Source organism: Nothobranchius furzeri, chromosome 9 (genome assembly GCF_043380555.1).
Source record: "Nothobranchius furzeri strain GRZ-AD chromosome 9, NfurGRZ-RIMD1, whole genome shotgun sequence".
In the NCBI taxonomy this organism is placed as follows: domain Eukaryota; kingdom Metazoa; phylum Chordata; class Actinopteri; order Cyprinodontiformes; family Nothobranchiidae; genus Nothobranchius; species Nothobranchius furzeri.
The window spans coordinates 1,984,040-2,011,100 of record NC_091749.1 but is presented as its reverse complement, the minus strand read 5'-3'; the positions used below and the strand labels follow the sequence as shown (position 1 = coordinate 2,011,100).

The following is a 27,061-nucleotide window of genomic DNA, read 5'->3' as shown; positions in this document are numbered from 1 at the left end:
TGTGCGTGCGTGCGTGCGTGCGTTTGAACAGTCAACAGCAGGTGCAGTAGCTGTGGCCCCTTCTCCTACTGTAAAGGAGATGGAGATGATGCTGAATGTGCTTGTTTACCCGGTCACCGGAAGATGTTACACAATAAATGTTCAGGTAAATTTTCTCACTTCATACTGATTCTGTTTGAGCAGCTTTTTCCAACCTCAAAATCCAGATTTTTGTTTGATCATAATTGTCAGAAACAGACAACAATAAGTCCTGATCAGCTTGTCTGTCTCAGGAATGATTTCAACAGTAATAACGTAAAAATCCTTTTCTTCAGCTCTGCTGACGGTTCTTGGGTTAACTGAGTAAAACGTCATAAATTAAACTTTTCATTTTTGTTTGGGCCATCACTTTTTATTCCATCTATATGAATGTGTCCCACATAATAAAGATTAATCTAAATATATTTAGGTTTACTTAACTCAGATCCTGCTTCGTTCATTTCTAGAATGAGAGCAGAAAACCTCCGAATCTTTTGTCTTTTTTATCAGTTAAATGACTTTGCTGGGACTGACTGCTTTTCTGCTTAGCTGTTTGTTCGCAGGCCAGCTGTGACGTCAACGCCCGGTGCTCTCTACAGGGGTCAAAGGTCAAATGCACCTGTAAGGCCAACTACGAGGGTGATGGCAGGATCTGCGTACCAAGAAATCCCTGCTTGGAAAACAATGGAGGGTGTCCCATCAATTCCACAGTGTGTGTCTTCAGGGGTCCAAACAATGTGAGGACTCTCAGAGCTGGGTCAGAACCAGACTATTGTGCTGGTCTTTGTATTAATGGGCTCTGTTCTTCTGTCTCCCAGTTCAGCTGTGAGTGCATGTCAGGCATGTTGCCTGTAGGGGGCAGTATCGAGTCAGGATGCCAGCTGCAGTCAGCCTGCTCACCTGATACCTGTGACCCAACAGCATTGTGTCAGACCCACCTGGATGGGAAACCCAGGTCAGAAGCCATATCTGCTGCCCTGCTTTAGAAATCCTGATCCAACTAAAGCGAGGAAAATTGATAACATTATTCCCGTCAAATCTCTCCGCTGGCTACCGTGTTCTGTTCATTATCAATTTTAATCATGGGTAGAAAGTAGCTAATTATATTTACTCGTGATGCTGTAGTGGAGTAGCTTCTTGTGTATTTATACTTTTTAAGTTGTTTTTCAAATCTGTACTTTTACTTGAGTATGATTTTTAAAAGAATTGTACTTTGCTACATTTTCAATAATATCCATTACTGAGTAAAAAAATAGAGGCTTAATAATAAATAAATAAAAAATTGCACATTGCAGCGTCGGAACAGAAAGAACCAGACACTTGTGTGACACAGCTGGTGCTAGTAATGCCTGTGCGCCCAAGGCGTATTTTGACAGGATGGAAGTTGTGGGACCCTTAAAGGTTAAATACGGAACACGGACAATCTGGCAAACGCTGGTGTTTAGAGGTGGAATTGCAACAGCAGGGCACATTTTCCAGTCGCTTGGATGTTGGTTCACTGCTCACATGTTCCAGCACCATGTTCAGAGAACAAACAGACAAGATACGGACATCTTCTGGGCTCAGAATCAGCTGCTTGACTTGTTAAGTAACCATTTTACACAGTCTCAGCCTCACCTTGCTGAGCGGACTTTTTAGTGCAACGGTGCCCTGTAGTGGCTGGTAGATGTAAACGTAAACTGTGTCGTGCCGGAGGAAAAAAAATAATTGATTATTTATCTTTTTTAATATAGCTTTTAAATTAATTCTGCACATCTCTGAACGCCCCACGGAAGTATCATTATTTTTTTAAATATAGTTTTTTATTAAAAAGTTCTATATTCTAACTTTGAGGATTCTAGTTGGATGGTTGGAGGATTTTATAGCAAGATTGGATTGAACAAATGGATTTCAATCCAAGGATGAACTCTGCTAACTTTAAAAATCAGCTGCTCTAAATAAGCATGAAGGTCAGAGAGGAGCTCTAGGATGGACATGGATAAAGGAACTGTAATGTAGAGGTGAAGTAGGGCAGGGCCAACGTTAGCAGCTGGCATACGCTCCATCTGAAGTAGACTTTCATTTGGCTTGTTACACTGTGACAGGTTAGAGTCTCATGTTAGAGGTTTGTCATCAGAACATTGAGATACCTCACACGCTGATGGCATCTAAAAATATTAATTTTTTGTCAAAATAAAGAATAATTTTAATTACATTAGAAATGTACAATCCTGGAAAAACCTTACCTAATGAATGTGCACATCCTGAAAACTTACCTGTTCAAGCTGGTTTTCTCGTTGTTCTGCTCTCTCCACCTATTCCAACTTCCTCAGGATCCACTAATGTCCCTCTTTCCTATTCACTCTCCTTCTTTACATGTTTTAATCACAATTGTCTATTTTTTGCTCATTTTAAATATATTTTTTATCATTTTCTAATTTTTTTTATACTTTTACATTTTTTGTTTTTATGAAGCGCCTCGTGATTTTTATCTTGAGAGGCGCTATAGAAAATATCTTTTCTTCTTCTTCTGTTCTCACGGATTGGATCAAAGTCCCTCCATCCAAGTGTGTGTGTGTGTGTGTGTGTGTGTGTGTGTGTGTGTGTGTGTGTGTGCATGCACAAGCGAACACGTTGTGAGCTGGCATGGTTTTGCACTACTTACGTAGATGTAGCCATCCTTACGCTGAAAGTAACTTTTGCTTTGAGTACTCTTTATTTACGATACTTTTTACTTTTACTTGAGTAAAAATTTAGGCAAGTACTTTTACTTTTACTTGAGTAAAAAACATCAACAAAATACTGGTATTTAAGTAGAAAATTGATATTAATGAAACGGGACAAAATTTGCCAGATGCTGATTTCACCATCATTTACTGTTTTGGAACGCCCCCCCCCCCCCCCCCCCCCCAAGCTGTTGAATTCTTACAGAAAGCTTTTAATGAGGTCCAACAAACACTTCTGCAGTTAAAGACTAAGCTAATGTTGTTTTCAAACTCTAAAGAAGACCTCTAAATATACCCTCAGTCAAGGCCGGATTAACCATACGGGCAACCGGGCAATTGCCCAGGGCCCACGAACTCTAAAGGGCCCTGGCCCAGGGCAGCAAGGAGCAAAATACTGTATCTGTAATCTCCCGCTTTATATTACACTAACTGTCCACCGGGCTTTTGCGCTGCACGGACGCTTTGCTGCCTGTGACTTTGAACGTCAGTTGAGAACGGTTGAGAGTCAGCCTCATGCAGACTGACCAATGAGGAGAGGGCCTCAAGTTAAGACCCTCTCTCCTCATTGGTCAGTCCACACGAGGTGGGTCAAAGGTTACGCCGAGCGGGTTACGTGACGTCAGGCGTTGCTATAACTGAAAAAAAATGATCAGACATGGAGAAGCTAAGTGGCGGCGCGAAACGGAAATTAAAAAAGGAAAAGGGCATCAGAAACGCAGAAAACTTAAAGTATATACCTAAAATAGGTAACTTCTTTACTGCTGTTAAGTCAGCTTCCGTCAACGACGAGGACTCAGCTATCCAGGGCTTTTCTACACCGCCAGCACCAGCTTACGCTTACCGCCCGGAGAGCAAAGAGCCAGCAGCAGCAACTTCAAGCAACAAATCAGAGGCAGCGAGTCTGATCGCTGAGGAAAGCGGTGATGGCGGGTCTCTAGTTTCGCCGCCACCGGAGTTGCTTATCGAGTCTGGGAGCAACCCCTGGATCTCAACGCCTCTACTCCCACGGGATCCTGCACTGTGGGGGGCCGTTACAGAGCGGCTACGGGAAGAAGCGATTTACCGAGGGCCTGCAGCTTTCCAGAACCGGGCCGCCAAGTATCCTGCATCGGTAAGGGAGTCCGGACTTGGAAGTAGAACACGCTCCCTCACCAATGATTTGCTTCACTGCCGGCTTCCAAACAATCAAATTGTGCCAAGAGAATGGCTTCTTTACTCGCCATCAACTGGATCAGTTTATTGTTATGCCTGCAAACTTCTGTCATCCCAGAAGCATGCATTCATCAGCGGATTCTGTGATTGGAAACATCCAGAGAGGGTTAGTGATCACGAAAAGAGTCCAGAACATAGACAAAACATGCTGTCTTTATTGCACAGATCTAAATATGCATGCCGAGTGGACGCTTCTCTTGCCCGACAGTGTGAGTCAGAACAGCAGTACTGGAAGGAAGGACAACGAACTGCTGGGCTCTGCGCACAATGGGAACGGTTTGGGACTGCTTGAACTCATAGCAGAGTTTGACCCCTTTTTAAAAGAGCACCTTGAGAAACATGGCAATAAGGGTAGAGGTAAGCCATCTTACTTGTCATCAACTGTGTGTGAAGAATTTATTTCATTAATGGGTGAAAAAACTAAGCAAGTGATTGCAGAGGAACTCAAACGTGCAAAATATCTCTCTGTAATCGTTGATTCAACACCAGATTTAGCACATGTAGATCAGCTCACATTTGTTTTTCGTTTTGTCAGTGCAGATGGCAGAGTAGTGGAAAGATTCCTCGGGTTTGAGCCCACCCACAGCCACACAGGTGCCAGCCTAGCTGAATCTGTGATTGAAATGGTGCGTCATTTGGGGTTAACTCTTTTTTTGAACTGCTGCAGTCTCGGTATAGATTTTGTAGTGCATCAACACATCGCTGGAATACAGTTTTCAATGACAGCGAACATAACATTAAATACACTTTTAAATCCCTCAGCACCACCCGATGGAACTGCAGAGCAGACTCCACAAAAGCTCTCAAAGTAAATTACAGGTCAATTAGAGATATATTAGCCAACATATCTTTAGACTGTGATGAGAAAACACAAACTAAACTCGAAGCTGCTGCATTGGTCTCAAAACTTGATAAACTGGAGACGGTAATGATGACTATGATGTGGGACCGGGTACTGCATAGGTTTAAGGCAACAAGTGACCAAATCTAAAAAAGTGACATGGATTTAGCTACTGCTCTTGGCCTTTTGCGCTCACTGCTTTCATATGTCTGCAATCTACGAGAACAGTTTTCAGAGCTGGAAGAGTCAGCACGCGCAGTCAGTGTGACACAAAACTACCAGTTCGACACTCAACGTGTGAGAAAAAGAAAGAGATTTGCAGATGAGTCTGCTGATGACAGCGAAGTAGCTTTTAATGACAGCAGTCAGAAATTTAAGGTTGAAACATATTACGTCATTATCGACAGACTTTATTCATGCTTATCCAAACGCATAGAAGCCTACACACACGTGTGTGTGAACTCTTTGGGGTTTTATTTGAGAAGGACTGTGATGATTGTGATGTGCGTGGAAGAGCTGCTAAGCTGAGCTTGACTTATCCAACAGATCTGGATAGCTCCTTGTCAGATGAACTTATTCAGTTCAAGCACTTTGTACAGCATGAGACTTCACCTGTACAGCTGCTGCAAGCTCTTGACAGACATGGACTTAAGACAACATTTCCGAATGTTTATGTTGCACTAAGATTGTTTTTAACCTTACCTGTGTCTAACTGTGAGGGTGAGAGGTCATTTTCTGTTTTGAAACGGGTAAAAAATGAGCTGAGGACCACAATGTCACAGACTCGGCTCTCTGCACTTTCTCTCTTAGCCATTGAACATGAACTTGTTAGTGGCCTTGATTTTGAAGATATTGAACACCAGTTTGCACAGTCAAAATCCAGAAAAAAGCCAGTATAAGATGCCAAATGAAAGCAAACATGCACTTCCTGATTATTTTGGATAAAAATTGTATTTTGCCAGGTTTTGTAGTATTTTTATCTTGTTTTCTACAGAGAAATAGTGTCACAGATGCAGCTCTGCACTCACTGTTGTAGCTATTGGACATGAACGTGTTGGTGGCTTTGATTTTGAAGATGTTATACACCAGTTTGCACAAAGTCCAGATGTCTAAATGTTTGTGTAGCACTAAAATGTTTAACTGGTTATTTGTGCTGTGACATGTTGTTCTATTTTAAAACAAGTTCAAATGAGCTTAGGATCAAAATGTTAATGAGCAGATAATAGTGATGCTGCATTTTGTTTATTTGTTCCTTGAGGTGCGAGCTTTATGAAAATGGTGAAAATTGTTGTGGAAGGATAACTGGCAGATTTAAATCGTTTGTGTTGGACTAATAACTTGATTGCCTTGTTGATTTCTGAGGTGACAGGGTCACCATGTCAGTGTGATTTCTGCTTAAAATGAGCTGAGGACCATAATGTTTCTTGATGTGTTGTCTGTGGTCTTCTGTGGTAGCTCTATTAGTTCAATACATTTCTATTGGGAATAAGTGTTGTTAAATAAATGATGGTTTCAAAGTGGTTGCTTATTTATTCATTTTGACCCAATGTTATGGGTCAATTTTACCAGATTATACAGATGCTGATGTGTTTTGTTTTCATAGCATCATATGTGAGTGGATGTCTTTCATAGGGGACATAGTGGTGCATTTGTAGTTCTATGAGCATTTAAATATTTGTAAATCAAAATACACCTGATGACAGTTAGAATTTCGAGTATTCAGTATATTTACTGCATATTACAGTAAAATATTCTGTATGTGACCATATTATGGTGATCCTTGGGTCGTGATGATGGGGCCCTTGAATATTGTTGCCCAGGGTACAACAAAGTCTTAATCTGGCCCTGCCCTCAGTGACTATTTTTGAGGTAAATATCATAGAGGCAGTCCACACATTTAAACAGATACTCAAAGACTTTAAACTCAGACTGGGTTTGTTTATTTGAAATAAATTGTTTTTGTTTTGAGGCTAAGAATCAACTAGTTACTGCAACATTTCTGTCTATTCTGGATTAACCTTAAACACTTAACCTGCCTTGCCTTTGTCAGTGCGCCCCAGGGGACCTGTGGCTACATTGTAGCTCATCATCACCAGCGTATGAATGTGTGGATGACTGATTGTGTTATGAAGTGAAGAGGTACAGTACATGAGGGGCGGGACTAGCCAGCTCAAAAATAACAGAAGAAAAAAGGCAAAAATGACGCCTGTATTGCAAGATGCTGTAGTTTTATTTATTTATTTATTTTGCTGTAGTCAAAAATGGCATCTGGTGACGGTGCTAACATCTTTCTTCAGAAAAATGGCTTTTAGCGCTTCTTGTTGTGGTTTTAAATACATGTCCAAGTCATTTAAAGTGATTTAATAATGTCTTGACTGCTGTACAATAATGAATGAAACAACATGATTGTTTACTAATATTCCAGATCTTTTTTGTCTCTTTATTTGTTTCATTCAAAGTGTAAAAAACAAAATAACATAAATATGTGTGTATATGTATATGTTTGTATATATATATATATGTGTGTGTGTGTGTGTGTGTGTGTGTGTGTGTGTGTATGTATATATATATATATATATATATATATATATATATATACAAACAACAACAAAAAAACATACATAAACATGAACACCAAACAGTTTGAATGAAAAGGGGCAGAAGGAAGAAATATCTTATCTTATCTGCCCCTATTTACAAACCAAACTTTTTTATAATGCTTCCATACAATTCTCAATAAACAACAAAACAAAACAAAACACAGATTAATTTTATATTCTTGTAACTTACAGACCCAATCAGACACCAGCTGAATTTAGGCTATTGTAGTTCTGTAATACACTTGATTTGATACATGCTTTAAATATGTTTAGTGACTTTGATTCTTTCATGTCTTTGCTAAGGTTGTTCCATATTCTCACGCCATCTACAGAGATAGTCGTTTCCTGCATTCTGGTTCTAAATTTCAGTTTTTTAAATACTTCAGTTCCTTTTAAGAAATAATTACTGACTCTTTTTCAAACATTTTCTGAATGTTAGCGGGTAACGTATTGGTTTTAGCTTTATACATTGTTTGCAATATTATCATATTCAGTAGATCATAAAATTTCAGTAGTTTATATTTGATGAATAACGGATTGGATGGATCTCTAGTGATTGTTATTAATGATTCTCGATGCTCTTTTCTGTAGAATAAACAGTGGTTGTGTATGAGTTTTACATGTGGATCCCCATATTTCTACACAGTAAGTTAAGTATGGAACAATTAGGGAGTTATACAATGTCAGCAACCCAGAACTATTGAGTGAAAGCTTAACTTTATGTAGTACTGCAATGGCTTTGGCAAGTTTACCTCTGATATAACCTATGTGTGACTTCCAGGTGATAGCTTCATCAAACATGACTCCTAAAAATGTAGTTTCTTTCACCCTTTGAATGTCCATTCCATCTATTTTCATTGTTACGTCTTCGTTGTCTCTGTCATTAAACAATATAAAATTTGTTTTATTAAGATTCAGTGAAAGTCTATTTATGTCAAACCAGTTGTTAACTTTTATCCTTTCGTCATTTATCACTCTAGTTACTTCATTAAAATCTGACCCTGAATAGAACAATGTTGTGTCATCAGCAAATAAAACAGCACAGAGTAGCTTAGATACACTTACAAGATCATTAATAAATAATTTAATAATAATAATTTAATAATCTTAAACACCAAATGCATCTACTTGATGATTTAACAATGATTTCTTATCATTAAATTCACATATCAATATTGGTTTATTAATAAATTAATGTTTATTCCATTTAACGTGAAGTAAATATGTTAATCTTTCCTAAGTGTCCGAGGACTCGTTTGTAGATGCCCACTACATTCCCTGGCTTCTGATTTGTCCAAATCTTAGAATGTATGTTGTAGTGTAATGTGACGTGTGACGTGATATTGTGTAGAATAGATATTTATCAGAACCCTCATATCTGGAAGAAACTGAGTTCTGAGTGTGATTGAATTTGGTCTGCATTAAACCAGAAAGTTGATTTCTAATAAAATGGCATCAGACGCAATCATGCCATGACTACGTACCCTTATCTTGGAGACTCTCTTTTGGATCCGAGATGCCGGGTGACCCCAAGGCACTGAGATTCGTAGATTAACCGCAATGCAACCAAATCAGTCCAGAGTCGTCTCCTGGATCACAACAGCATGAAGGTTGGTTGCGTCTAAAAATGGACTCTGAAGGAGTTGGAGCTGTGTTAGCTTTGTTCTGAAGGAACAGGCTGTTCCCAGAGTGCTGTATCAAGGCACCTCAGTGGGAAGTCTGTCGGAAGGAAAAAGTGTGGCAGAAAGCGCTGCACAACCAGAAGAGGTGACCGGACCCCGAGGAAGATTGTGGAGAAGGATCGATTCCAGACCTTGGGGGACCTGCGGAAGCAGTGGACTGAGTCTGGAGTAGAAACATCCAGAGCCACCGTGTACAGGCGTGTGCAGGAAATGGGCTACAGGTGCCGCATTCCCCAGGTCAAGCCACCTTTGAACCAGAAACAGTGGCAGAAGCGCCTGACCTGGACTACAGAGAAGCAGCACTGGACTGTTATCAGTGGTCCAAAGTACTTTTTTCAGATGAAAGCAAATTTTGCACGTCGTTCAGAAATCAAGGTGCCAGAGTCTGGAGGAAGACTGGGCAGAGGGAAATGCCAACATGCCTGAAGTCCAGTGTCAAGTACCCACAGTCAGTGATGGTCTGGGGCGCCATGTCAGCTGCTGGTGTTGGTCCACTGTGTTTTATCAAGGGCAGGGTCAATGCAGCTAGCCATCAGGAGATGTTGGAGCACTTCATGCTTCCATCTGCTGACAAGCTTTATGGAGATGAAGATTTCATTTTTCAGCACGACCTGGCACCTGCTCACAGTGCCAAAACCACTGCTAAATGGTTTACTGACCATGGTATTACTGTGCTCAACTGGCCTGCCAACTCTCCTGACCTGAACCCCGTTGAGAATCTGTGGGATATTGCGAAGAGAAAGTTGAGAGACGCAAGACCCAACACTCTGGATGAGCTTAAATGGTAAACGGCCTGTATTTGATATAGCGCCTTGTAGAGTCCTGGAACCCCTCAAGGCGCTTTACAACACAATCAGTCAATCACCCATTCACACACACATTCACACTCTGGTGGGGATGAGCTACAATGTAGCCACAGCTGCCCTGGGACGCACTGACAGAGGCGAGGCTGCCGAGCACTGGCGCCACTGCTCCCTCCGACCACCACCAGCAGGCAAGGTTTGTTATTGGAGCATCCTGGGCCTCCATAACACCTCAGCAGTGCCACAGGCTGATTGCCTCCATGCCACACCGCATTGAAGCAGTCATTTCTGCAAAGGGATTCCCGACCAAGCATTGAGTGCATAACAGAACATAATTATTTGAAGGTTGACTTTTCTTGTATTAAAAACACAATTTTTTTATTGGTCGGATGAAATATGCTAATTTTTTGAGATAGGAGTTTTGGGTTTTCATGAGCTGTACGCCAAAATCATCAATATTAGAAACAATAAAAGGCTTGAACTACTTCAGTTGAGTGTAATTAATCTAATATATATGAAAGTCTAATGTTTATCAGTACATTACAGACAATAATGAACTTCATCACAATATGCTAATTTTTTGAGAAGGACCTGTATTTGGGTCATTGCAAGAACACATTTATTTCATCCATATTAATTGAAGCACAGATTAATCAACCTTGTTAACTTAAGCACATATTAATCAAAACATTTAGTTTAACACCTTGTCCATCAGTACCTGATTTCATTAACCATATTGTTCATTACATGATTTCATTATAAAAGTTCATCTTTTGTTCTGTGAAGCAAGGAATAGATAAGACGCAGCTCGGCAGAGCGTCCTTGAGGAAGTAACATGAACCTGACAATCTAACTATCAACACAGCACTGTAGAATCTTTCTTGCAGCTTGGAAGATTAAAGGCACCAGATGCAGGATTATGTCTGCAGCTGAACGGATACTGAAGAGGTCAAACTGTAGATGAAAAATTACCATTTCTGGACACTATTCAATTCAATTCAATTTCATTTATAAAGCGCCAAATCACGACAAGAATCGTCTCAAGGCACTTCACATAATAAAAATTCCGATTCAGGTCAGTTCATTAAGCCAATCAGAAAAAATGTTTCCTATATAAGGAACCCAGCAAATTTCATCAAGTCACTGACTAGTGTCAGTGACTATACAGCAATCCTCATAGTAACCTCCGATTGGTGTAACCGGGTGCCGTTACCGCCAGCGTGAATAACAATCTTACTGTATTTACGCTTATCCTTAGCCAGCAGTTCAGGTAAGATTTGGGCCCTGTCCACACGTAGCCGGGGATCTGCCAAAACGTAGATATTTTTCTACGTTTTGGCCTGTCATCCACACGAAAACTGAGTTTTTTCACACGAAAACGGATCTTTTTAAAAACTCCGGCCAAAGTGAAGATCTGCGTTTTCTCCGTTTTGGGTGTCTGCGTGTGGACGGGCAAAACCGGAGTTTTAAGGTCCGCAACGTCACTTTCCACGACAAAAAAATGCTGACATCACGCGTGCGACCTGTGTTTACACTAGCCGACATCATGGATGCCCTCAGAGCTGCGCTCGCTTTATCAATTGTCCAAGCGCTTTTTGCTTGTTTGTTGTTGCAAGCGGAATTACTGCTCCTTGCGGAAGACCACAGACGAAGGACGAGGTTAAGAACGGGGGAAGTACTGCCGCCTACAGGTCTGGCATGCCCTTAACAACGTATTTATCCGGGTACGTGTGGACAGTTTGTTTTTAAAACGCGGTGGTGTGGATGCAAGTTTTTGGAGGGGCGGATATTCGTTTTAAAAAAACCCGGCTATGTGTGGACTAGGCCTTAATGTCGCCTGCTTTGGCCCCAGGTAAATATTTACCTGGGGCCAGACACCCTGACCAAACTGGTTTCATTAAGGGTAGACAGTTATCCACAAACTCACGTAGATTACTTAATTTGACAGATTTCTCTTGCAGTAGAAACATAGAAACTAGTATTTTATCTCTAGATGCAGATAAGGCATTTGGTAGAGTTAACTGGAAGTTCTTATTTGCAACAACATAAATTTGGTTTTGGGAACTTCTTCATACACTGGCTACAAACATCTTTATTCTCTAATGAAATTGTGTTGTGATGACGTCGGGAGTGGCTGTGCGTGTCAGAGGAGCTGGTGGAGTTGGTGGTTCTCAAGGAAAATCTGAGATCCTTATATATAAGACAGCAGATAGAAAAACAATTGTGGAAGACGAACTTCTAAATTTTATTGTTGTTGAAATGAGAACTCTCTCCCAGGATGAAATTGTTTTATTAGTCTCAAACAATTTCTCGTCGGATTGGACTGAAGAATCCAAACGCTTGTTGTTTGACCTATGTAGTTCCTCTGTGTGCCACATCAGACATAAAGGCCAACAAAAAGACTAATAACATCAAAGATTGTCTTAAAGTGCTGAATGAGTGTGGTGAAAACATTCCCAGGTTTGTCTCTCATTATTTGGATGAGCTTCCACTTGTGTGGTTTGGGAACTTGGATGCGTCGGCTCTACGCAGCCGGATGGAAAAGCTGAACGGGGAGCTGCCGTGCCTGAGGGCGGCGGTGGAGTTGCACCCACATCCCACCGAAGCAGCCGGAGGATTTGGAGGTACTGGCGCGAGGTCGTGGTGAGGAGAACCTTACAGCGGGACAAGCGTCCGAGCCAGGAGGAGGAGGTGAGGGTGGATTGCCACAGTCCCCCACCTGGAGTACCGTTGTGAAAAGAGGAGCAACTCAAAAGCATGGCGCACAGCGCGAAGGAGGAGGGATGGCTGCACGCTCAAGGAAGGAGCAGTGGATAAAGGAGCAGTGGATAAAGGAGCAGTGGATAAAGGAGCAGTGGATAAACATTGGGATAGTTGGAACCGGAGTAGAAGTCGACATCCCAGTGATTAAAACTAAATTCGTAAGTGTTTTCACCACTCGATTCTCCCTCACGCTGGAAGCCGACACTTTATCATCCTACCTGCCAGAGAGACTGGGGAGGCATCTCACCTGTCGGAAGATCAACTCCAGCAGCGGCAGATTTGGTTCGTTCCAGGTCGGTGCTGAGTGTGGCGAAGTTTCCGACATGTATGATCCACAACTTTGGCCAGCAGGGACATATGTCGGCCGATTCTTTGAGCCTAGGCGGCGACGTTTTAATAAGGCATCTGGTGCTGAGGGGTAACTGCAGCTGCAGCTCGCTGCCCCGGTAGCCTCGGCTAGCTTGGCAGAAGTTCAGCCTAGTGCTGGCAGAAGGCAAAATTAACTGAAATATATGAACATAAATGTTGGATCTTATAATGTGCGTGGCTTACGAGTAGGTCATTCAGAAGGAGACAAGTCACGTAGTTGGTGGTGGATAAGCTATTGGACATGTGTGATATTCTGTGTATTCAGGAGACCTTTCTAGCGAAGCAAGACCTAGAGGATCTCGACATTTTGCATAAAGACTTTTTTAGGGCAGGAGAATCTACCACTGACTATACAGTAGCACCAAGTTGGTGAGGGGAAGAATTTCTGGAGGAGTGGCATAGAAGATATGACCAGCTGGTCAGAATAACCAGACTGGAGGTGGACTGGGCTGTAGGTCTGGAGTTCAGCTGTGAGGATATGCCTTATGAAAGTTCTCATAATGAAGATGAATTCCTCAGCAGACTTGCCCACATCTTGTCACATATTCAGGTCAATCCGTCCACTTGCCTTTTTATTATGGGGATATGAATGCCAATGTGTCCAATAGTAGGTCTGTATTTGGCAATCACCTAAAACAATTCTGTTCAGACAATAGGTTGGTCCTTTCTAGTGAGGCGCTACTACCGGTGGGAAGCCACACTTACGTATATCAGTGAAGCATGGCACTCAACTTCATGGCTCGACCACTGCATCTGTTCCAAAGATGTGCGTGAGTCAATAAGTGACATCAACATAAACTCAGAACTTGCTGTCTCTGATCACATTCCCTTCTGTCTATTGATAAATATAGGTAATTTACCAGCCCTGTTTTCTATAATAAATGACTCTCAAGATGGGAAAATAAATTGGGACAGTATAACTGAGCAGAATCTCCATAAGTATGGCAGCCGGTCGGATGTCCTTCTGGGTAATCTTAAACTCCCTAAGGGTGCGGTAACATTTGGGAACATGAACTGTAGGAATGTGCAGCATGGTAGAGAGCTGTGCCTCCTCTATGAGGCAATTGTTACCTCAAGTAGGCCACTTCATAAAAATCGTAAGCATAAAGCTAAGCCTGGTTGGACTGATCATGTAGGAGAGCTCTATGCAGAAGCCAGAAGGGCATATAGACAGTGGGCTGACTCAGGGAAACCAAAAAGGGGCCGGTGTAAAAAAATACACTAATGCAAAGGTGAAACGTTCTCCGCTTTACATCAAAAAGAACCATGATATGCTTAGAAATTCTTCATTAGCAAACAAACTACAAAACCACAGTCCTACAGAATTTTGGAAATTATAAGGATGAATACTTGTAGGACACCCCTACCATCAGATGTTGATGGGGCTTTTGGATCTGAAGAAATTAAGTCAGTTATGGCATAAGCATTATTATGATTTGTTTAATTGTGTCAAGAGTAATCCCCCTGAAGTTGATAAGGCAGAGAACAACAAGGATGTATCTGTTTCAGTGTAAGTCCATGACATTGTGATGAAGCTGAAGGATAATATGTCATGGGGGCATGATAAGATATCAGCAGAGCATTTAAAGTTTGCGAGCAGGAAACTTTACCCCGCTGTTGGCCATTTGTTTTACAGGGTTTTTAATTCACGGTGTTTTACCACAGTCTATGCTGTCAGCTGTCTTGGTACCTATCATAAAGAATAAAACTAGCAGAATAAACAGTAAAGATAATTACCGGCCCATTGCTTTATCCAGTACTCTGTCTAAGGAGAGGGCTATTTTGACGGGACTAGAGGAGTTGTTTTTTTCACATCAGATCATCAATTTGGATTTCAATGAAATCTAGGTACAGACATGTGTATTTTTGCCTTAAAGGAAATTCTGGATCTGTATAGCAGGCACAACACGACCGTATTTAAATGTTTCATTGATCCTTCTAAAGCAGTGGATCGTGTTAGTCACGAAAAGTTGGTTTTAAAACTGCTCGACAGGAATGTACCTAAATATCTGGTGAGGATTTAAGTATATTGGTACGGCCACCAGTCCATGGTTGTCAAATGGGGGAATTCAGTGTCCCTTCCTTTTACTGTTTGTAATGGTGTACGACAAGGCAGTCTTCTGTCTCCTTATCTTTTTAATGTGTACATGGATGACCTGTCCAGGCTGCTGAGTGAATGTATTTCTAGGTGTCCAATTTCTGTCATGCTGTCACTTTTCAAAGCATTTTGTACACCGCTGTACACTGCACATTAGTGGAGGAAATACAGGAGAAGAAGTCTGTACAAACTTCAGGTGGCGTACAGTGATGGGTTGAGGCTGCTGCTGAAGGTACCTCGCTGGAGCAGTGCCAGCCAGTTAATCTTTCTTTGTGTCTTTATTGAACATCTAAATCAATGGACAATTTAAAGTATTCAAAAGAAACCCATACATATTTATATGCATATATATGTAGAACATATAGGCGCTTGGGTTGCCTCGGGGGTGCACTACAGTCGGTTGTGAGTGGGGCCCCTTGGGGGGTGGGGGTCTCGGCAGCAGCCATGGGTTGCTGCCTGGCGGCTGCATCGCCTCTGAATAAGTCTGGGTGGGGGCCTGGGGGCTCGGGATGTGGGGGCAGCGGGTCCCGTGTGGGGATCTGGGTGGGGACTTGGGGATGAGGTCCCCAAGCTAAAAAAGCTAGAGTTGCGTTTCTAATTTTGGCCAAAATGCTCAAAATCCCAGCCAAACACAGCATTCCAGGAATCTGTTAGTACATCCTTTCACTGTGGACTAAACCAATTTAGTGTTCTCTGGTCACCTAGGATTTTTCTCTCGGTACCGTAAAGACAAAACAAAAAGACTTGTCTCACCAGGTCTCTCCGCTCAGGTTTTGAGTTCTTGGATCGGCGTGCCTCACAGCTACGTCAAGACCCGCACACCGACCTCCCAGCGAAAGCTCAGCGCTGGAGGAGTTTCAGGTTGTCGACAGTTCTCCAGCGTTGACTCTAGGCCCCACCAGGTGACCCAGGACCCCAGCTTCGAAGGACCAGATTATGTTAGGGATTTTCTTAATCACCTAGTACCTGCAGCAAAGAGAAAAGAGAGACAAATAACCACACAAGTTACTGTTTGCAAATCAGGGCAGATGCTCAATCAAAGGCTTGAGGCTCACACTGCAAAGAGTATCCGCCGTTCAAGTTTATTTATAACATGAGACAAGAACGGAAGAGAAGGTGTGTGTGTGTGTGTGTGTGTGTGTGTGTGTGTGTGTGTGGGTGTGTCTGAATGAATGAGAATGCTTTCAGGCGTAGAGTAATACATAATACATTCAGTTAATAGGATTAATGATCAAGAAATAATAAAACATAACATTTCTATAACACACCTTGATCAGATGCAAACTTCATCTGACTGCCAGCAGTCACCCGGGTTGAATCTCATCGGCCAGCAGTGCAAATTCAAGGGAAGCTATGACCTTTACCATTCCAAAAGTCAACTCCTCTTGGCAGCCTGGCCGAATCAACTTCCTGCTAGCTGAACTTACTCCCATCTCAAGGGTAATCGTAGTCTCTCACCTGGCATTGGATAGTTTTTATTATTAATTTGATAACTTGTGAAACCTCATTAAACGGGGGCAGCAGTAGCCCAACAGGTTGAGCCGGTTGTCCAGTATTCGAAGGTTGCAGGTTCGATCCCGGACAGAGAATTCTGCTGTTGTGTCCTTGGGCAAGACACTTAACCCCCTTGCCTGCTGGTGGTGGTCGGAGGGACCGGTGGCGCCAGTGCTCGGCAGCCTCGCCTCTGTCAGTGCGCCCCAGGGCAGCTGTGGCTACATCGTAGCTCATCACCACCAGTGTGTGAATGAGTGTGTGAATGAGTGTGTGTGAATGGATGAATGATACACTGTAATGTAAAGCGCTTTGGAGTCCTTACTCTGAGAGGCGCTGTACAAGTGTGGGTCATTTATCATTATAAACATTCAGCTAGATTTATTTTATAACACAGACAATCACATTTAATTAATTAAGCTCTTAAATTATACAAGGCCACGTTTCATCAGACTTTATTTATTATCTCAGTTGATATCACTTTAAATCAACTTTTATATTAATTTGTGCTGCGTCATGATAATAGTAGAAATATAGTAACAAATTGATATTAATAAACTATATTTTTTGTCTCTGTGTCAAATTATTATAAAGTGTTGTTTCCCTGGAATACCCAAAGTACCTAGTGTCATCATCAGTTGAATATTAAAGGTTCAATAGTATTGATAATCAATTTTTCTAAGGAATATTATATTTTATTGAAAACGTTGATGTTCTATCGACAATTTATTAAATGTAACCCTTTACAAAACGTTACAGCCGTTATGCTCAACCCGACCTGCTCAGTGTCTGAGGGGAGCACCGTGGCAGGGATCGGTAACGCTGTCGTCGTTGCCCGTAGCTCGTCTTTAATAAAGGTGAACTCGTTTGCAAGGGCACCTTTCAGTCCTGCTCTAAACACCTCCCAGAATTCAGACTTCAGTGCCACGATTGTTTCATCCTTCAGGATCAACGTGTGCTAGGGGTAGAAATCTGTGTAGATGAGGCCAAAGCTTCAAAGGTAACATGATCTCTACACGCCAAGGATGCAATAGGGTCAGAGGCCGCAACTGAAGTACCTGTGATTATTTTGAGATTTGCTGGCCGTCATGCAGCCGTTTAATCCAATAATCCACACTGGCACGTTGGAGGGTGCGGTGAAGTAATTTTTGTTTTATTCACAGTTGCTTATCCCACCATCCAGGGGTAACAGAGGCTGTTGATTTTCTATATTTAACACACAGCGCTCCCGCTGAGAAATTACACATTGCCTGACTTTCTTCTCAGCCAGCAAAACAACTCAGCTTCTCCTCAGTCTCCCATGTGTCAGTCACTGAAAGCTTTTTAAGCTTTCCCCACCCCTAAGCACTCCCCATGTATAACATCATACCAGCCATTGCACAGAAACGTAAGCATTGACATAGCTCCAACAAATCTGGGTTGTGTGTGTGTGGAGGATTAGAAAAATCATGAAGGCGTCTCCAGGTGTGCACCCCTGGTCACGCCCTGCACTGCTGGTGGGGAAATTAATGAATCACTGCCACAACAACAATCCACGAATGTATAATGTGTGTGTGTGTGTGTGTGTGTGTGCGCGTGTGTGTGTGTGTGTGTCACAACTGTCAGATGTGTGTGTGAGTTAGGTCACATTGGAGACGGCAGGCGTTGCTACGGTGACCTGATGGAGCGCCTAACGGAGCTGGACTCGAGCGGCGGCCTGAAGGGGAACCTGACGGGAGCAGTGGCGTTGTTCGGTAGTCCTGAAAAACATTCTGATCATCCCAGAGCCATGATTGTTTCTAGGGGATTGTTGCTTTTAAATCAAAGTTTTAAACCATAACAATGTAGTTTTTAGGACTTTTCCAATAAACACAGATAACATATCTGAGCCTAATTCTAAAAACCAGATTCACAATTTCAGTTTGGGATTTGATTCAGTTTTAGGTATTTATTTATGGGGGGGGGGGGGGGGGGGGGGGGGGGGTAGATGTTATTTAATTGATTCTCTACTGATAAAGAAAAGGTACTGTGATTAATATTAACAAATTACTATATAATAGATTATCTATCCATTCATATATTTTTGGCTGCTTATCCGGGGTCGAGTCGGGGGGCAGTAGCCTAACAGGGAAGCCCACACTCCCCTCTCCCCATGTCACGCTGCGGTGTTGGAGGACCTGAAATGCAGAAACCCAAAAGCCTTCGAGGCATCAAGGAAACACAAGAAAACAGTTGAGATTTTGCTGATTTAGTTATAAACAAATTCTTTTAAGGCGTATATGCACACATCAGTGCCATGTTTAGGTATCCTGCGCTCCGTGTGTGCGTGCTACACAGTTTAGCATTAGCCTAACTCCACTTGAAGTGAGGCATGAAAAACAAGAGGCAGATGTTACTGGATGACCTTCGTCCCATGTGGCTTACAGAGAACTAAAAAAAAATGGCTGACTTGCTGTCACTTGCTAGAACGGATTTTCAGAATTAAACACATTTCAAAATAAGAGTAGCTCAAACCCGTCCATATTACAATAACATTAGGGGCAGAACATCAGGCTTTAACCCAAACTGGTTGTCAGTAGATAATACTAATGTGTCTATCCTCACCAGGAGAATTTGTTCACGTAATGTAGACATTATCCTAGCAAGAGCAATAGGTCTGTAATCATCAGAACAGCCCGCTTTTCCTGTTTTGTCCTTCAGGAGTCTGGAATGAACCCATGAACAACAAAGGCTGTACAGCACAAGGCAAGGAGAGGGCTAGTCTCAGACTTGCAGATCTGAGATGTTCAGCAGGAACAACATCTGACCCAGATGTTTTATTTACAGACAATTGTTTGATTGCGTGATGAACTTGACGCGTTTTAATAGTTTCTACTGTGTCCACATAATCAAGCTGGTAAGGTTCACTGTGGACACAAACAGCTTACCACGGTGCTGTCGCCAGAGCTCTCATCAATGTGAAGCACTTTCTGTGTGATGAGTGCTAAAGAAATAAAATGTACTTTCTTACTTACTTTGATCTCAAAGGACCCAGACACCCCGTCTATTTTACTAGGAAGAGATGGTTTACTCTTGTTAATCATTTTCACGTCTTTCCAAAAGGCTTTAGTGCCTTTCCCTAATAGCTCAGCCATGGAATAAGCTCTGATGGATTGCTCATTCTTCCTGATAAAACGAATTGCATGTTTATATTTTAAGTTACTCAGCCTTTTGTGCTCAAATATCTGCCCGCAAGAGCCCACCAAGTGGTAGCCTCGCAGGCTTCAGCATGGTAATGGGCCACATATGTGGTCCATCCAGGCCTTGTTTTACTCTTCTTTTTTACTTTATTGTAAGACATGCTGGCTTCCTGTAAGGCTTTGATTGTACATGGAGGATATGTCTGTTCTATGCTTAGTGTTTAAGTAGTTACAGTCCACACACAGAACAGCCTCTCTGGGTAATTTTATATTACACAGCGGTTTGTCGGTAAGAGCACAGTAGGAGGCTAGGTCGTCAGCTGAGAGGGAAGACCAGTCAATATATTTCTGATTTTGCTCATTTACATGATGTACAATTGAAGGTAAACAATGAAAAGTAAAAGGGCGCGCACCCGGCTCCTCACATCATGGTTTCAGCCTAATGGGCTCGACACACGGGAGGCGACAAACGACCGCGATCAGCGAAATTTGTCGCTGTCGCTTTTATTACCTGTCACACGGGAGGCGACCCGCGGCAGCGGCCAGCGGCAAAGCCGTCGACGCGTTCTGTTCCATGGTGAAATCGAAACGTCCGTTGTGTTGATTGGCTGTGTCAGGTTGGAGGGAATTAAGGTTATTTAAGCGGTTCAGAGTTAATAAAGCGGTAGATATGATGTTTCACAAGGTGCTGCTAGAGTTATGTGAAATCTCACTTCTGATTTTACTATAAAACATAATAATAATCAACTTCTCCTCCATGTTTGCTCGGAGATGTACGGAGCATCCTGTCCGCTCATTGGTCAGTGAATGAAACCTCCGTTGATTGGTCCTCGTCCGAGCGACAGCGATGAAAAGTTGAAAATGTTTCAACTTTCTGGGATCGCGTCGCTGGGTCGTCCGTGCACGACACGTGCACGAGTGCAAAATTTCACATGCACGTTTTTCGCGTTTCGCTTAGTAGGAGGGAGACCCGCGATTATCGCTTTGTCACGCACGTCTCATTGAAAATGAATGGAGGAGAGGCGATGTCGCCTCCCGTGTGTCGAGCCCATAAGGTTGCAGCACATTCTTCATAATCAAACCTGTAGCATGAAGCTGCTCCATTTTGCGGAGCCGACAGACATCTACGCTAGTAAAAGTCACTGGAGGCAGCTCATCCAAACAGTGAGACACAAATCTAGGGACATTGTCTCCACATTCATTCAACACTTGCAGGCAGGCTTTAACGTTGTTGATGTCTTTTTGCACACCTTCGTGAGAGATGCTGCGCTGTGTGGTGAAGAGCTCATCCAGCGTTTTCTTGGAGGTTTCAATCCAGTCAGAGTCAAATGTGTTTACAGCCAGCAGGACAATTTCATCCTGACTTAAAGTTTTCAAGTTCACATAGAGAAAGTGTAGAAATTCATCCTCCATGATAGCTTTGCCGTCAGTAGTTTTAAAGATCTCTGGTTTATGGCGAACTCTAGCAAACACAGAGGCCCCGTCAGCCATCCTGGGTTGGTATCATTGTAATGAAAATGATTCGACTACATGTTTATTAATAAGACCAGTAACATGTGATGAATCCATAGAAATTTGAAATGTTGATCTGATTGATCTTTGAATGTTTACCGTAATTTCCGGACTATAGAGCGCACCTCAAATTACGCCGCACCAACAAAAAAAAAGGTCTTCTACACACACACACACACACACACACACACACACACACCGCACTCGAATACAAGCCGCGGCGCAGCAGCCACATGCAGGTCTCCGGCGCACAGCGCATGTACGGCCATGACTTAACATAATTAGACAGGAAGACGCTACACGGAGGTTTTTCCTTGTTTTTTTAATTCAACAAAACAAATTTTAAACACGGGTGGACGTGCCTGCAAGTGTAGATAAGAAAACAGCACTGATAGCATTCATATTTCTGGATGTTATAAAATAAAAACAGCACTGACACGTTATTACCGGTCATTTGCATGTTTAGAAGAACAGAACAGCGCTGACTCAGCATTAATAAGCCCTGGATGATTAGAAAATAAAAACTGCACACAAAACATGCCTGGTTAGTAAATAAAACACACTTGCCTACCAGAAGAAGTCATTCGCTCTCATCTTCCTCCTGCGCCCTAAAGCCATTAAAGTCCTCTTCTTCAGTGTCGGAGTTGAACAGCCTTAAGCCGGGCGGACACTGTGACTTTTTCACTTTTTTGAGCCGATTTTCCACTCGTGTGAGAATCCACGAGATCGGGGCGAGTTTTGCGCCGAGCGGTCGTGTACAGGGGGTTACGAGAGGAGATTAACACCACATGACCAGCTGCCGATCAGCAGTCGTGAGCTCGCACGGACTTCTGGCGTGTTTAATATTTTGCTCGTCCCTCGTGAGGGTATCGCACTGTTGAAGCGGCGCAGCGAGCAGCTGCGACCCAAAAAGTATCAGAACCGCTCACGGCGCATGCGCAATCCTGCATCAACGCCGCTCGCTCGCTATTTCCCTAATAACACACGCTGTTCGTTTTTATTTCTACACGTTTTTTTACTCACAAAGATTGTCAAGAAAGCGTGTTTGTCGTGTTCATGTCAAATTAAACTGATCACAAAACACAGATTTACTTTCTTTATTTCGTTTTCCTCATCCAACCCCCATAAATCCCTGTGTGTCCTCCTGCAGCGCTCCCGAAGGACAACAGGCAAAACAAGACAAAAAAGTCTGACGTGTTGAGTAAAAACTGCTATTTTTAGCATATTTTTAGGGCCGACGTGTTGCTACCAGACGTACAGTGTGAGCAGTCGGGTCGCATGCGAGAACTGGGTCGTGCAGTGTGAGCACATGACTCGTGAGATCTGCTCTGCGAGGAAGTCGTACAGTTAGAGCTGAAGCTGAGTGCTACAAGTGGAAAAGTCGCACAGTGTACGCCCGGCTTTAGAAGAGCTTCGTCACATACCTTTTCTGCGGCGATGTCTGTGGCGATGTCCGTGTTGCTGTCGTCATCCCCGGGTGAAGCTGGCTTGAATGAGTTCTTCCCGCTGCCGTCTCCAGCGCCGAACCATGGATTCATTCATGCCAAGCTCACGTGCGGCAGCGCTGTTTCCCTCCTTTACTGCCAGATCGATGGCCTTCAGCTTAAATGCAGCATCATATGAACTCATACGTGTAGTTACCACGATGAGGGGGTATGGATATGAAAAACATTCTTCGTGGTGCCGGCTGCTTGCGTGTGCTAAATTAAAATGAGCACTTTCTTCCATTTCCACTTTTGACTTCCACCTGTTTCACTTCCTGCTAAAGCGCCCCCTAGTGGCAGGTGAAGGAAAACCTTCAGTAAAGCCGCACGGTTCAAAGCGTGGGAAAAAAGTAGCGGCTTGTAGTCCGGAAACTACGGTAATCAGAAGATTATAGTTACTTTACTTATTCAGGAACCATAAACACACTTCACATTAATTCAAACAGGGTCAAGTTTAGTTTATAAAATGAATTTATTTCCACTTCCCTAAACTAATGATTATACATGACAAGGAAGGAGTAATGATGTAATGGATATGAAGAGATGTCATGTGATGTGTGAAATGTTGTAATGGATCCAGATGTTTTAGCAAAACCGTTCTTTGTATCTGAGAGAATTCGTGAAGTCTGGGTTGTAAAAGTAAACGGGCTGTTTTTTTAGTCATTTGTTCATAAAACCATCCGACTCAATATGTGCCAAGTCTATGCACCCTCGTGTGGACATTCTTGTGCGATCCAGGGGGTCAAGAGGTCGTGATGGACACTGTCGGTGGAGTGAACCTCTCAGTACCAGGAACCTGTAGACTAGCTCTGCTAGGACCTGTCTAGTCTGAGATCTCTCCAGGTGACGACAGGAAGCTGGAACGCTTGTTTGTGTCCAAGTCTGTCTGTTAGCTCTTAGAAGAAGAAGAAGAAGAAGAAGAAGAAGAAGATATCGTTTCTATAGCGCCTCTCAAGATAAAAATCACGAGGCTCTTAGAAGAGCCGTTGTGTCTGTAATCACTCGCAGCGTTGCAGAGAGGCTCTGACCTGAGGTCCAAAGACGGGATGGTTTCAAAGTGCTTGTTCCTGAATTGGCCGGTTGGAGAGTCAGTGAGAAACTGAATGAATAGGGAAGTAATTCTTGTTTTATTAAGCCCAGAACAAAACTTCATGCCATGGGAGATCGAGCTTGTCAAGCCCCACGCCTGTGGACCACTGAGAGCACCTCAGAGTGTTGGATGTTTTAAAAACATCTGAAGACATTTTTATTTACACAAGCTTTTCCAAACTGATTGGTATTGCTGTTGTTTTGCCGTGTGTTAGCTTAGCCTTGTATGGTTTTATGTATTTTTTAATTTGTTTTTATTCATTGTTTTTAATTATTCCATACATTGTTTCTGATTTCCTACTGGAGCACTTTGAGATTTCATTGAAATGTAAAGTGTGTTACAAATAAAATCTTTTATTATTATTATTATTAAAACGGTTCTGAGACGTCATGCCTTACTTCAGACACTCAGAGAGGTTAACGCTTTGTGAGAATGAGAATGTTTTAAAACACTTATGTGAAGTGAATATTATCATTAATAATTATCTTATTATAACGTGTATGAGTGTAGATATTGATAAGAGCACAGATTAATTCATACATTTGATTTAAACTTCTTGTTCATTCAACACATATTATTATTCCAGCGTATAACTGTAAAGTCAGCAGGAACTTCGAGAAGGTTTAACTTTTATTCAAAGTGCGGAGTCAGCAGTCTGACTTGAGGCCTTGAGCAAAGATGTTTTATCTTCTTGTAGTAAAACAAGAACTGAGCAGAACTTTCTGGACTTGGAGGCCAGACAGGTGGTGGGTTTATGTCTGCAAATGAAAGGTTATCGTGGCATTTTTGATGGTGAAACCTGACCACTGTGTGTGTTACATCATATATGTGACTGGTTGGTTTTTGTACACGTTGTGGTTGTATATTTGAGCGTTTTAGCTTTTATTGATTTCAGACCCATTCTCCTTCCCCCTAAAAAGGCATTGCCTTTTGCCAGAGTTGTTTGTGAGACTTTGTTAATAATTTGCATTTGCCTTAATTTAACCCCATGCCACGTCGTAGATTCTATGTAAAATACGTAAGCACACACTTACCCCTCCACCGTAAGTCACTGGTCAGTCGTATTCATAAAACAGATCACCCTGACACAATACCTGAAACAATAAACACATAATTACAAAAAAATAAAAATAAATAAAGAACGATAGCATGGAATAAACACATAAGATTACATAAACAGAATGGTTTCAACTCACCACTGAAACATGTGTTTGTGTTGCTGTTTTGACAGAGAGAGGATGCTCAAAGGTTCTGAGGCGGTCTGGACCCTTCACAGCTTTCTTCCCTCTGCTGAAGGATCCTCTGACTGTAGGTCACTTCCTGAGTCGACTCACTGGGAGTGGGTGATGTTTGACCTTTAACTCTCTGTTGATTAGAAACCAGTATGACCTCACTGAAAGTCATCTCCTCAAACAAAAACAAATGCAGCCAATGGTAGGCAATCCATTACTGTTACCACATGTCACATCAGTGGCCACAGTCACCTCCGGCACACACCTATGACCTGGTGGATGACCCAGGAACACCCCCACTCCACCCTGGGACCCTCTGAAAGACAGTCTTGGGTTCTGGTCCAAAGTTCGAGTGGTTCTGCTGTACATTAAAACCATGGAGGTTGCTAGTTTGATCCAGATATTCAATATGAAGATGAATTAAAAAAACAACATATATCAGTTTGGTTTAAAATATGTCAGAAAACTGATCTGCTGTGTGTGTGCAGGGTGTTAAGGAAGAGGTAGTGTGTAAAAACCACCTTATCCTGGGTCAGCACCTCCTCAGAGACCTGCAGGGACGAGACTTTCATCTTTATGGAGGAGAACAACTAAGGGTCAATGTCAACAAGGTAATAAGTGAAGTTCAAACTGAAGACGGGCAGCATTAAACCGTAAAGATGTGTCTATTTCATCTGTTTAATGGCTTAATTTGTTTACTTGAGCTCAGAAATAGCAGCAACAGTGGCAAGAGTTATCCCCATATCCCATCTAAGCTGAACATTTAACCCTTTATTTGTGTTGGCTGCATGCATCCAATTCAAATAGCTAACACCAGGGGCGGCGTTAGGCCCGGCTACTTGGGCTGAAGCCCCGAATGTTTTATGAAAAGCCCCGGATCTAAATCGTGGAAGTAACATGCAGTACCAAAGTCCAACAGAGAGGGCGCAGCTGGCAGTAGTTTGTATACAGCCTGCCTGAGCCTCCACCACTGAAGAAGAAGCCCTTCAGCAGCCGGCTTCTTCTACCCTCTCTGCCTGAAACGCATGAGTGAAGATGGACTTAAGGACGTTTTTTAGACCAAAAGTATGACAGAACCCCAGCTTTGATGAGACTGGTGTTGACTCAGGTTTGTGAGTCTTATTTGAAAATATTTGTTGTGCTGCTGGTTTGCCTAAAGTTAGCTTACTATCAGGTAAAGTTGTTGGAGAAAGAAAGGGAATATTTACTATCATTTCACACTAAACACTAACAGGAACAATACTCTGCCCTGAATATGCTTAATATGTAGCTTCAGATTAAACATTATGTGGTACAAGACATATATATATATATATATATATATATATATATATATATATATATATATATATATATATATATATATATATATATATATATATATATATATATATGTATATGTATATATATATATATATGTATATATATATATATATATATATATGTATATGTATATATATATATATATGTATATATATATATATATATATATATGTATATGTATATATATATGTATATGTATATGTATATGTATGTATATGTATATATATGTATATGTATATGTATATATATATATATGTATATATATATGTATATGTATATATATGTATATGTATATATATTTTTTTATGTATATGTATATATATATATATATATACATATACATATATATATATATATATATATGTATATGTATATATATATGTATATGTATATGTATATATATATATATATATATATATATATATATATATATATATATATATATATATGTATATATATATATATATGTATGTATATATATATATATATACATACATATATATATATATATATATATATATATATATACATATATATATATATGTATGTATATATATGTATGTATATATATATATGTATATATATATATGTATGTATATATATATATATATGTATGTATATATATATATATATATATATATATATATATATATATATATATATATATATATATATATGTA

At 41.5% G+C, this 27,061-nt stretch overlaps 1 protein-coding gene across 2 annotated transcripts in view; it reads left to right on the top strand.

The window, feature by feature from the left end:
• The window catches only part of stab1 (stabilin 1), a 263,769-nt gene that overhangs the window by 30,939 nt on the left and 205,769 nt on the right, over nt 1-27,061 (top strand). For both annotated transcript variants that reach the window (XM_070554590.1, XM_070554589.1), the window contains exons 7-12: nt 32-145; nt 568-755; nt 837-973; nt 18,188-18,315; nt 25,058-25,134; nt 25,547-25,669. In XM_070554590.1, coding sequence (XP_070410691.1) covers nt 32-145; nt 568-755; nt 837-973; nt 18,188-18,315; nt 25,058-25,134; nt 25,547-25,669 — 767 coding nt within the window. The remainder of the gene's footprint in view (nt 1-31; nt 146-567; nt 756-836; nt 974-18,187; nt 18,316-25,057; nt 25,135-25,546; nt 25,670-27,061) is intronic.